Source organism: Tachypleus tridentatus, chromosome 13 (assembly GCF_004210375.1).
Source record: "Tachypleus tridentatus isolate NWPU-2018 chromosome 13, ASM421037v1, whole genome shotgun sequence".
Lineage (NCBI taxonomy): Eukaryota > Metazoa > Arthropoda > Merostomata > Xiphosura > Limulidae > Tachypleus > Tachypleus tridentatus.
In genome coordinates, this window is record NC_134837.1 from 256,064,617 (window position 1) to 256,078,331 (window position 13,715).

General features: G+C 36.4%; 1 protein-coding gene across 1 annotated transcript in view; it reads right to left on the bottom strand.

Moving 5' to 3' along the window:
• Positions 1–5,661: 5,661 nt before the first annotated feature.
• Positions 5,662–13,715, bottom strand: part of LOC143239232 (sonic hedgehog protein-like) — a 90,866-nt gene continuing 82,812 nt past the window's right edge. Inside the window, exon 3 of the mRNA XM_076480139.1 lies at positions 5,662–7,006. Within this exon, the coding sequence (XP_076336254.1) occupies positions 6,288–7,006 (719 nt within the window). The 3' untranslated portion in view covers positions 5,662–6,287. The remainder of the gene's footprint in view (positions 7,007–13,715) is intronic.

Genomic DNA, 13,715 nt, shown 5'->3' on the forward strand with positions numbered 1-13,715 from the left:
AATTTGTTTAAGTTTGTTCCTAATTTGAAGTTTTTTTTTAAATTTCGCACAAAGCTACTCGAGGGCTATCCGTGCTAGCCGTCCCTAATTTAACAGTGTAAGACTAGAGGGAAGGCAGCTAGTCATCACCACCCACCGCCAACTCTTGGGCTACTCTTTTACCAACGAATAGTGGGATTGACCGTCACATTGTAACGCCTCCACGGATAAAATGGCGAGCATGTCTGGCGCGACGGGGATGCGAACCCGCGATCCTCAGATTACGGGTCGCACGCCTTAACATGCTTGGCCACGCCGGGCCTATCTCTGAATTACATTGTACAGAATGTGAGGGTGACGTAAGAGTTTATATGACTTCTAATCCAGTTTTTCAGCATACAGATAAAATGATGGGAGGAATGTTAAGGCCAAGCGGGTTAAGACGTTCGACTCGTAATATGAGGGTCGCGGGTTCGCATCACCGTCGCGCCAAACATGCTCGCACCCCCAGCCTTGGGGGCGTTATATAAGTGACGGTCAATCCCACTATTCGTTGGCAAAAGAGTATCCCAAGAGTTGGCGGTGGGTAGTTATGACTAGCTGCCTTCCCTCTAGTCTTACACTGCTAAATTAGGGACGGCTAGCGCAGGTAACCCTCGTGTAGCTTTGCGCGAAATTCAAAAACAAACCATTTCTTATTCTTTATTATTATAATTTAATATTGTTGTACCAGTCTACAGCAAAAATAGCTGTGAGTACTGTAATAAAACCTGAGCCATATTACGAAATGCATCATTGTGTAATGTAGCATTTAAGTTTATTTGACTAACTAGCAAGAAACAGCGGCTGTATGACCAACCAATCACATCTAATCGTTTTAGTGTAATCTGCAGTTCATGTGGACCCTCATAATCTACCACATGCATACCTATATAGTTGTTTCCCAGTGATACAGCAGCATGTTTGCGGACTCACCCCACTAGAAACCGGATTTCAATATCCGTGGTGGGCAGAACACAGATAGCCCATTGTGTAGCTTTGTGCTTATTACAAAACAAACAAACAAACACCTATATAGCTGCATACAGGTCATGGATGCAGTTTAATATCTATTTGGCAGGCATGACATTTGTACCATAGCGGTTATTAACTTATTTTTTGCCATTGTACTGACGTCACATAACATTTGTTTATGTATAGGGCTCATGCCCTATAGGATACGGCACTGTTAACAGGATTAGTTGTTTTTATTGTGTTTTACCACTGTATGATCGATTTCGACCATGTTACACTAACGTCTAGACTGTCTCCAACAACAAAATATCTTTAAGCCGTAGTTTCGAGCACTGGATTGGCAGTTAAGGTAATGGCTGATGGTTGATAGTTTTATATATGCTGCAAATAGAGTAGCTGTCCTTAAAGCTGAATATAATGATTGGCAAGAATCATATAAACAGAAGATAGCGATTTTAGATAAAAATGAGGCAGACATTTTGTAGCTATGTATTTTATTTGGAAAATATTGAGTTTTACATAAAGTATACGACAGTGACTAACCACCAGACTTTAGTGGTACCAAAGTAGAAGAGTATATTTAGTTTCACATAAAGTATACAGCAGCGACTAGCCACCAGACTTTAGTGGTACCAAAGTATAAGAGTATATTTAGTTTCACATAAAGTATACGGCAGCGACTAACCACCAGACTTTAGTGGTACCAAAGTAGAAGAGTATATTTAGTTTCACATAAAGTATACGGCAGCGACTAACCACCAGACTTTAGTGGTACCAAAGTAGAAGAGTATATTTAGTTTCACATAAAGTATACGGCAGCCACTAGCCACCAGACTTTAGTGGTACCAAAGTAGAAGAGTATATTTAGTTTCACATAAAGTATACGGCAGCGACTAACCACCAAACTTTAATGTTACTAAAGTATAAGAGTATATTTAGTTTCACATAAAGTATATGGCAGCGACTAACCACCAGACTTTAGTGGTACCAAGGTAGAAGAGTATATTTAGTTTGACATAAAGTATACGGCAGCGACTAACCACCAGACTTTAGTGGTACCAAGGTAGAAGAGTATATTTAGTTTGACATAAAGTATATAGCAGCGACTAGCCACCAGACTTTAGTGTTACCAAAGCTACACGAGGACGAACTGCGCTAGCCTCCTCTAATTTAGCAGTGTAAAATTAAAGGAAAGGACTGCTCTTTTACCAACGAATAGTGGGATTGAGCGTAACATTATAACGTCTCCATGGCTGAAAGGGCGAACATGTTTAGTGCAACGGGGATTCGAACCCGCGACCTTCAGATTATGAGTCGAGGGTCCTAACCACCTGACCATGCCGGGGCTTGTGTTTTTAGTTCCTTTATCGCTCTCTAACTAGAAAAAAATGGCACGTTGCTCTGCATGTTGTTGTTTTTCCTACACGTATTTAAATTTATCTCGGTGTCCTTGGAGGTTTTACAGAATTCAAGATAAAAATCAGAGGCTGACTGAAGACCGATATGCTAGTTATAAATAAATACACAACTTTCTGTGTTCGAAATACCGTTCCAAGTGCATGCTCATGCTTTCAACCGTGGGGGAGTTATAATGTACGATCAATCCCACTATTCGTTGGTAAAAGAGTAGTCCCAGAGTTGACGGTGGGTGGTGATGACTAGCTGCTTTCCCTCTAGTTTTACACTGCTAAATTAGGGACGGTTAGCGCAGATAGCTCTCGTGTAGTTTTGCGAGAAATTCAAAAAAACAAACAATAAATATCAAACTTATTGTAATGCAGTCGTAAGCCACAAACAAAAAGATAAACTTGCACAGTTTACCATAATCTGGATCATTTATTAAATTCTTACAGGTTTCTTGTAGATTAACATGAGGGTTATTCAAATTATATATATAATTTTTAAATTAAACTTTGTAAACTAAAATAAATATATGTGAAAAACATAATTTCTTGTGAAATTAAGGTCTGAATTTGCAGTAGCTGCCCTTAATTTAGCAGAAAAAGTAACTAATTTGTTTCCACCCACTGTCAACTCATGGGCTAATAGTTTTCCAACGACGAATGGAATTAACTGTTACCGTATAACTGAAGGTAGATTATGTTGATGGGAGAGGGGGACTCGAACTCTCGACCGTTAGATTGCTACTTGAGCTCCCTAAACTTCTGCCCATCATGCGATATATCGAAAGTATAATATCGTGTAACATTATTAACACAATTAAAAGTTCTCGTCATATCTGGTAACATAAAATTTATTCACTAGAACGCCTGCAGTATTTGTTTATTGTCTTTTACAAAGCTACACAATGGGTTGGTTATCTTTACTATCTTCAATGCAGGTATCAAACTCCGATATTTAGTGTTATGAGCCATGAAACTTATCTTCGTAAGGCTCAGCATGGTCTAGTGGTTAAGGTTTTCGATTTACAATGAGAGGATCGCAAGTTAGAATCTCCATCACCGAACACACTCGCTCTTTTAGAGGTAACTGTGTTATAAGGATATGGCTAATCTCATTTTTCGTTGGTACAAGACATTGACCGAAAAGTGGGCAGTACTGACCAGCTGCTAATTAGTGACAAATAACCCAGTCTGTCCTCGTGTAGTTTTACGAGAAATTGAAACCAAATAAACTTACCTCAGACATATCAGGAAGTCGCTTGGAGTGTTTACTTAGAGAAAGTATCAAACAGAGTGTTCATATTCAGTGTTTATTTTTCTCTAACTGAAATCATTTTTAAAGAGACAATATGGATGATTGTAGTAATACCTTAAGCTATTTATTTCTGTTTGTAGTACAAATTATCTTACAGAAATGGTTAATCCTTTTACATTCATGTCATTGCAACACAACATGGTTACGTGGTTCTTTGGTATATTGTAAACATTGTTAGGAAAAAACTCAAAAAGAAGACTACGTTGAAAAAATCGATACGAATAAAAATTCGTATTTAGAACAGAAATTATTATTTGTTGTCACACCTTCTAATCATTTGCTTCTAAGTAATTATGGCAAATTAGTGATAATATTATGAGATTCATATTTTAAAATTCACACAATATATTAAATATCGTGTCATAGGGAAAGCAACTTTCAATTTTAACTTCAGTTTTCCAATACAATTTTTAGGTGGCGCTCATAAACAAACGCGAATTGGTCCCGTTAAAGAACAACAGATTTCGGAGCAAATGAACTTTGTTCGAATCTGTGTGTTATCACAAAATGTTATCAGAGTAATAGGAGTGAGATTATGGATGGGAGGTAGTAAGGTGCTTCCATCCTTCCTGATCTTAAGAACTTTATTATAAATATGAAAGAAAATATATTAAACAAATACAAGTTAGTGTTTATTTGTTTTAGAATTTCGCGCAAAGCTACACGAGGGATTTCTGTTATAATGTGACGGTTAATCTCACTATTCGTTGGTAAAAGAGTAGCCCAAGAGTTGGCAGTGAGTGGTGATGACTAGCTGCTTTCCCTCTAATCTTACATTGCTAAATTAGGGACGGCTAGCGCAGATTGCCCTCGTGTAGCTTTTCGAGAAATTCAAAACAAACCAAACCAATTATCTAAATTGTGTAGAATATTAAACAAAATGTTCCACAACAGCCTCTAAGCATCATAATTATTCGCTACAGCTGCATATATAGTTTTTCTTCGACGGCTGGTAGAAATATCATTGTAATGAGTGTCTATATACGTATTTATTATTTATAACCTTTTATTATGTATTATTTAGTCCTATCAGGAAGCACCCTGTTTAGTTATAATAAGGTTTTGAGCAAAACGAATACCAATAAAAAATGAGTTTTTATCGCAAGTAAATTTGCTTTTAGGATTAATTTTTGAATTATGCTTGGTAATGCGTGGCCTACAGTACAACTTATTAATATTATAAAAAGTTCTTTTTTATATTTACATTTAAAGTCTCTGAAACGTTTTTAAAATTTGTTGCATGAAATTATTTCTGTTTGTTAATTGTTAGATTTCATGACAGCAGATGGCAGCACCTATCCATGATACAAATATATACTCTTGTATGCACGTGTGTGTGTGTGTATGTACTACGATATTCCTAAAGAGTACCGATCATGCAGTTTCATAATTTTGTCGCTACACATAGACAATTCGGAGTGATCTCAAACCTATTGTTTTCTATGTACAATCACGTCTTTAAATAATCGGGTTGACGTGGTTCTTTCTACATATGTAGAATATTCTTAGAAGTTAATAGTTTACATTTAAAGAAAGGTAGTTAATGCCTCAACAATTTTTGTATTTACTGTGTAACAAATATACTTTTTTGTTAATGTATAGATTAACTACCGAGTAGGTCCGTTTTTCTCCGCATCATCTAAACATAAAAATCAATCAAGATCATAAGGATGGTCATGAGGATGTATACATTTCAAACTATATTTTTATAGTTCCATTGAATGCCTTTTTGTAAGCAACTTGAACAAGACAAACAGTTTGTGTCAAAAGACTGAAATGTAGATTAACAAGCAACGTAACAGTCACGTTTTTGTAACTTCGAGTAGAAATTCAATTATTTTTGTATATTACGGCATAATTAAATATTGCGAAACATCCATCACCTATTACGCAAAGTTAATATTCGCGAAATATCAGCTGGCAAAAAATTTTGATAAACCTCCTTCGTAAAATTTTAGCACGTGCGTCACAAACGACAACCTGGATGGTCACCATGGTTACTTGTAGCCTTTATTGGAAACACTAATTAAAGCTATCGTTGTGGCTCATTGCATTTCCGCAGCGTGCCCCCCGCTAGTACAGCGGTATGTCTCCGGAGTTACAACGCTAAATTCAGGGGTTCGATTCCCCTCAGTGGGCTCAACAGATAGCTCGATGTGGTTTTACTGTAAAAAAACACAAACACAATTTCCGCAGTGAAATTCATAGAATTAACACAATAAGCATCTCTTCGTTATTGTGTTTAATTTTATTTTTTTTCTAGCTTGAGAATAGAAGCCTGAAGATATAGCAATATATAAGTGTAAGTGCAAGTGGAAAAACTAAAATATCATCCAATATTTACTTTAATTACAAACAAAAAGATGGAGAACGAAGGAGAAGTTCATAAATAAAACACATAATTCTTTTTCTGAAGTGAAGGAACACTAAAACTTAGATATTTATGGTTAGTATCTAGAACAAACAGTCTGTATTTCCTAAAGGGACCTTGTAATGGAATCCCCAAACGCCATCTTTGAACAGGCACGTTATAATAAATTAACACAAATAGCTTTCAGTAGGCTTTTGCTTGGAGTTCATTGACTAATGTATCTTCTGGGCAATACGTAAGAAGCAAAATTGAGCAAAAACTTAGCATACCAGTGAATGCCCTTATGTGTATTATTGACTTTTCCTTGAACAGTCAAACTGGCATATGATAAGTGAAGCCTTTGGAGAAAGTACAGGGTGGAGTCTTTCACATTCTTAACGAACCTGATCGGAGCAAATGACAAGTGAGCTAAATAATGGTCATTTAAAAGTGCATAACAGGACGCAACAACATTATCTACAATTAAATTTCCCTCACGCGTGAGGGGAGCAACAACCCCCACATCAACATTCACACTGATTGTCTTCACGCGCTCTAAGCGTAGAAATGTATTTGTTGTTTCGAAAACAGGGTTTTCAGAGTACACATAAATACGGTCTCCTATTTGCAAGTTTCTTGCAAGAGTCGATTCAAAATGTGTTATCTCATATGAAGAGGAGTTGAAGGGAGCCGTGAAAATAAGATGCTCTCTGGTCAGTTTGATCCGAACCCCTCCTTCTGTTTCAATGGTATGGAACTGTCGAAGGGAGTCGACGTCACGATCCAGAAAGAGTACAACCTCCGTGAATACCAACTTTGCTCCACTGTCAACTGCCAAAACCTCGTCTCCAATCTTCACCTCAGAAAGATGTTTCGGCCCATCTTTGGTTCTAACGAGTCCACCAGCATGAAAACACCCTCCAGTTTTCACTGCCTCTGTTGATTCTACGAAATGAAAAAAAAAAAATTGAATCAAACTACCACTAGTAATAGTTCACTAAAGAGATAAGTTACAAAATAAAGAGGAAACTGAATCAGAGTTGCACCTCTAGCAATAGTCAAATAAACAGACAAGTTACGAAATAAAGAGGAAACTGAATCAGAGTTGCACCTCTAGCAATAGTCAAATAAACAGACAAGTTACGAAATAAAGAGGAAACTGAATCAGAGTTGCATCTCTAGGAATAGTCAAATAAACAGATAAGTTACGAAATAAAGAGGAAACTGAGTCAGAGTTGCACCTATAGCAATAGTCAAATAAACAGACAAGTTACGAAATAAAGAGGAAACTGAATCAGAGTTGCACCTCTAGCAATAGTCAAATAAACAGACAAGTTACGAAATAAAGAGGAAACTGAATCAGAGTTGCATCTCTAGGAATAGTCAAATAAACAGATAAGTTACGAAATAAAGAGGAAACTGAGTCAGAGTTGCACCTATAGCAATAGTCAAATAAACAGACAAGTTACGAAATAAAGAGGAAACTGAATCAGAGTTGCACCTCTAGCAATAGTCAAATAAACAGACAAGTTACGAAATAAAGAGGAAACTGAATCAGAGTTGCATCTCTAGCAACGGTTAAATAAACAGATAAGTTACGAAATAAGTTACAGCCAATCCCACTATACGTAGGTAAAATAGTAGCCCAAGAGTTGGCGGCGGGTGGTGATAACTAGTTGCCTTCCTTGTAGTTTTACACTACTAAATTAGGGACGGCTAGCGAAGATGGTCCTCGTGTAGCTTTGCACGAAATTCAAGAAAACCAACAAACAATTATTTTAGCAAAAATGGCCCTCGGTGATGCTTGTAGAAGACCAACATTGTTAACTGTACTAAGTTTACACTTATATAGAAACAGGATACGTTAGTTTTCATTCCCTTGTTTGTGAAGCACTGTATACTTTCAGGACAGGGTTCCAAATATTCCTGCTTCCTTCAGAACTATATTTGTTGTTTGTCGTGTGATTGTTTTTACAAAGATTGGAAATATGCTTTCTATATGTACAGATGTGAACTATTTTTGTGTAGCTTTGGGTGAAATTAAAAAAACAAAAAACACACCGATTTCAAATTTAATTACACTTTTGGACTCATGAGGAGGACAAACCCTTTTAATCGATGTATTTACCCAATCTCATAGAATAATGCACTCTGATCCTGCCTTAAAGAATTTCAAGTGTTGCAGCTATTCACGAATAATTGACTCATCTAATAATACATTGTTAAAACATAGACACATACGAGGGAAACTATTCCGATCTTCGGATATTTTCGATAACGTGTCTTTTAAATTAGGGTTATTGTTCCGAATAAATGAGTTTGTTGAACCAATAATATTAAAGCATTAATGCAGCTTAGATAAGTGCAGGGGAAATATAAGTATAATTAATATTAGTGCGTAACATGTTTGAAAACAGCAACAGAAGCTACACGAGAACCATCTGTGCTGACCATCCCAAATTTATGAATGAAATTAGCCGGTCAACACCACCTAGCGATATCACCCGGTGAATAGAAGGAAAAAATATCAAAATTATAAACGTATTATGGTGCATTTGTAACGATCTTACTAAAGTCACTGCAATACTTTTAGTCATTACAGTTGGTGTAACCAACACAGGATAAACCCACGGACCACCTAGGCCTAGGGTTCCGCTTCTCACTCGAGTACAAAAGAAATAAGGTTCGTAAACTAGTATACTGTTATTCCAAAATATTATTCAGTTTACCAAATCCTAAATGTCATCCCATTCGTAGCAGACTTGAAAAAAAAATTATAGTATAAAACATTACAAAAAAGAAAAATAACTTGATATGCGCACACCCCATACACTCTTGATTTATTATGCTCATTAGTTAGTTAGTTAGTTTGTTTTTGGAATTTCGTACAAAGCTACTCGAGAACTATCTGTGCTAGCCGTCCATAATTTAGCAGTGTAAGACAAGAGGGAAGGCAGCTAGTCATCACCACCCACCGCCAACTCTTGGGCTACTCTTTTACCAACGAATAGTGGGATTGACCGTCACATTATAACGCCCCCACGGCTGGGAGGGCGAGCATGTTTGGCGCGACGTGGTTGCAAACACGCGACCCTCAGATTACGAGTCGCACGCCTTAACGCGCTTGGCCATGCCGGGCCTCATTAGATTGTTAATTTGTAATTAAGCACAAAGATACACAATGGACTGTCTGTTTGCTGTCCACCTCGGGTACCAAAAGTTGATTCTTTTTAGGGATGTAAATCCACTCAGACCTGAGCCATCGGGAGTTTATCTGCAACGGGGCTTACGAACATAAAGTTTTATTTACGATTAATTTAATGGAACAATATTAAAAAAGTTATAGACCTGCTATTTTGTTTACTACGCAAGTTGTAGTGAAGGGAAAACAAATATATATCCGTTATTTTTATTTGCTGAGCGCTAAGGTACAAAATGTCTTATTTGCGCCGCTCCATCTAGCGCCTATTTCGGCATGGCCATGTGGCTAAGGCACTCGACTCATAATCTGAGAATCACGGGTTCGAATCCCCGTCACAACAAACGTGCTCTCCCTTTCAACCGTTTGGACGTTATAATGTCACAATCAATCCCACTATTTGTTAGTAAAAGAGTAGCCCAACAGTTGGCGGTGGGTGGTGATGACTAGCTGTCTTCCCTCTAGTCTTACACTGCTAAATTAAGGACGACTAGCGCAGATAGCCCTCGAGTACCTTTGAGCGAAAGTCAAAACAAATTAATCCGTCTAACGAGGGCATCGAAACCGAATTTCTAGCATTATAAAATCTCATGGCTTACAGGAGCTATAATAAACTCCATATAAACGTAGCTCTAACAATTTTTCTGTAGAATAATGTTGCAGATTTTAAAGAATTATTAAGAAAAATTCCTCTTCATTAAATCGAGCCTGTTCTATCCACGTGATATAGTGATTCTGTTAGCCTCTTAGCTGAACAACAAAATCGACAAATGATAACGTATACAAACAAATGAAAACAATTTTTGACATACAACACACACGTAATATCATTTGTGAACATGCATCGCCTCTAATGAGGGTGGCTAGGAAATTTGTCTTAAAATAATAACTCTCAACGAAAATTATATACTGCTAATGACATCCTTGGGTGACATTGCAGACAGATTAGCGATAATTATATTACTAAATTGTGTTTATATATCTCGTAGGAATCCATAAAGGTTCTTTGGAGAGAAACGTTTCATTCACATTTCCTAAAATAATTAAGGACACGAATAACAACAAATTCTGTCAATTAACTATTTCTGGATGGAGTTACAGGGGGCGTCTCTACTGAACTCGAGTGGTTTGAAATGGACGTTCTACTGACAACGTCTTAATAATGCTGATAATATTCTTGAGTATGTTGGGGGCATTGAAAACATTTAGCTATAATTAAGCCTTTAATTGTGTAACAGGAGTGTTTTCGTTTATCCCGTAACAGTCCGTCTATATTCTTTGGTGTAATATTTTTCCTTTTATATGTACTAAAATAATGAAGGACAAGAAGGGCCCGGCATGGTCAGGTGGTTAAGGCACTCGACTCGTAATCCGAGGGTCGTGGATTCGAATCCCGGTCGAACCAAACATGCTCGCCCTTTCAGCCGTGGGGGCGTTATAATGTGACAATCAATCCCACTATTCGTTGGTAAAAGAGTAGTCCAAGAGTTGGCGACGGGTGGTGATGACTAGCTGTCTTGCCTCTAGTCTTACACTGCTAAATTAGGGACGGCTAGCGCAGATAACCCTCATGTAGCTTTGCGCGGAATTCAAAACAAAAGGACCAGAATAACAAACGCCTCTTTCAAAATGTTTTTTTTTTATTGATTTAGAAATCAATAGAATAGGATTAGAAACGATTATTTTATCCCAAAGGTCATCTGTACTTTTCATATAATCTTTTGTTCAAGCGGCAAATTTAATAATTAAAGGAGATAGTGTAATGAATTACGGTGCTTATCGTCAGGGGTCGTTTGGTAGTTTCATGCCAAAGGGCAGACAGCTGTAGGTAATGGCCAACCAGTTTCGTAGTCTGTATAAAATACGACGGTAATAAAAGCGCTTAGTCATACGCGATGTGTTCTAACATATTTCAGTAGATGTTGAAGGTATTAATGGGGGTAAAGAAAGGGCACGATTTTTTTTTTACAAAGTTTTATCAACTAATACGATCTTTAACATTTTATAATGACAAAAATTTACTTTGTAGCCCTTTCAATAGATACACACGAGTTGTGATTTTTCTTCATTCACAAAGAAAATATGTCAGTCATTCGTTTCCCTTTCTGCCTACCTGTCGCAGTTGTGTTAAAAATATGTAAGTATTCGGACTTACAACGCTAGAATCAGGGGCTCGGGTCCCCTCGGTGGATAGAGCAGATAGCCCGATGTGCTTTTGCTACGAGAAAACAATATATATATATATATATATATACAGTGAGTGGTATTAAATACATAATCAAATGTACGCAGTGAGTGGTATGAAATACATAATCAAATGTACGCAGTGAGTGGTATGAAATACATAATCAAATGTACGCAGTGAGAGGTATGAAATACATAATCAGATGTACACAGTGGGTGGTATTAAATACATAATCAGATGTACACAGTGAGTAGTATTAAATACACAATTAGATGTACGCAGTGAGTGGTATGAAATACATAATCAGATGTACACAGTGAGTGGTATTAAATACATAATCAGATGTACACAGTGAGTGGTATTAAATACATAATCAGATGTACACAGTGAGTGGTATTAAATACATAATCAGATGTACACAGTGAGTGGTATTAAATACATAATCAGATGTACACAGTGAGTGGTATTAAATATATAATCAGATGTACACAGTGAGTAATATTAAATACATAATCAGATGTACACAGTAAGTGGTATTAAATACATAATCAGATATACACAGTGGGTGGTATTAAATACATAATCAGCTATACACAGTGGGTGGTATTAAATACATAATCAGATGTACACAGCGAGTGGTATTAAATACATAAGTAGATGTACACAGGGAGTGGTGTTAAATACATAATCAGATGTACACAGTGAGTGGTATTGAATACATAATCAGATGTACACAGTGAGTGGTATTAAATACACAATCAGATGTACACAGTGGGTGGTATTAAATACATAATCAGATGTGCACAATGAGTGGTATTAAATATATAATGAGATGTACACAGTGAGTGGTATTGAATACATAATCAGATGTACACAGTGAGTGGTATTAAATACATAATCAGATGTACGCAGTGAGTGGTATGAAATACATAATCAGATGTACACAGTGGGTGGTATGAAATACATAATCAGATGTACACAGTGAGTGTTATTAAATACATAATCAGATGTACACAGTGAGTGGTATTAAATACATAATCAGATGTACACAGTGAGTGGTATTGAATACATAATCAGATGTACACAGTGAGTGGTATTAAATACATAATCAGATGTAAACAGTGAGTAATATTAAATACATAATCAGATGTGCACAGTAAGTCGTATTAAATACACAATCAGATGTACACAGGGAGTGGTATTAAATACATAATCAGATGTACACAGTGAGTGGTATTAAATACACAATCAGATGTGCACAGTGAGTTGTATTAAATACATAATCAGATGTACACAGTGAGTAATATTAAATACATAATCAGATGTACGCAGTGAGTGGTATGAAATACATAATCAGATATACACAGTGGGTGGTATTAAATACATAAGCAGATGTGCACAGTGAGTTGTATTAAATACATAATCAGATGTACACAGTGGGTGGTATGAAATACATAATCAGATGTACACAGTGAGTGGTATTGAATACATAATCAGATGTACACAGTGAGTGGTATTAAATACATAATCAGATGTACGCAGTGAGTGGTATGAAATACATAATCAGATGGACACAGTGAGTGGTATGAAATACATAATCAGATGTACACAGTGAGTGGTATTAAATACACAATCAGATGTACACAGTGAGTGGTATTAAATACATAAGCAGATGTGCACAGTGAGTGGTATTAAATACATAATCAGATGTACACAGTGAGTGGTATTAAATACATAATCAGATGTACACAGTGAGTAATATTAAATACATAATCAGATGTACGCAGTGAGTGGTATGAAATACATAATCAGATATACACAGTGGGTGGTATTAAATACATAAGCAGATGTGCACAGTGAGTGGTATTAAATACATAATCAGATGTACACAGTGAGTGGTATTAAATACATAATCAGATGTACACAGTGAGTAATATTAAATACATAATCAGATGTACACAGTGAGTAATATTAAATACATAATCAGATGTACCCAGTGAGTGGTATTAAATACATAATCAGATGTGCACAGTGAGTGGTATTAAATACATAATCAGATGTACACAGTGAGTGGTATTAAATACATAATCAGATGTACACAGTGAGTAATATTAAATACATAATCAGATGTACACAGTAAGTGGTATTAAATACATAATCAGATGTACGCAGTGAGTGGTATGAAATACATAATCAGATATACACAGTGGGTGGTATTAAATACATAATCAAATGTACACAGTGAGTGGTATTAAATACATAATCAGATC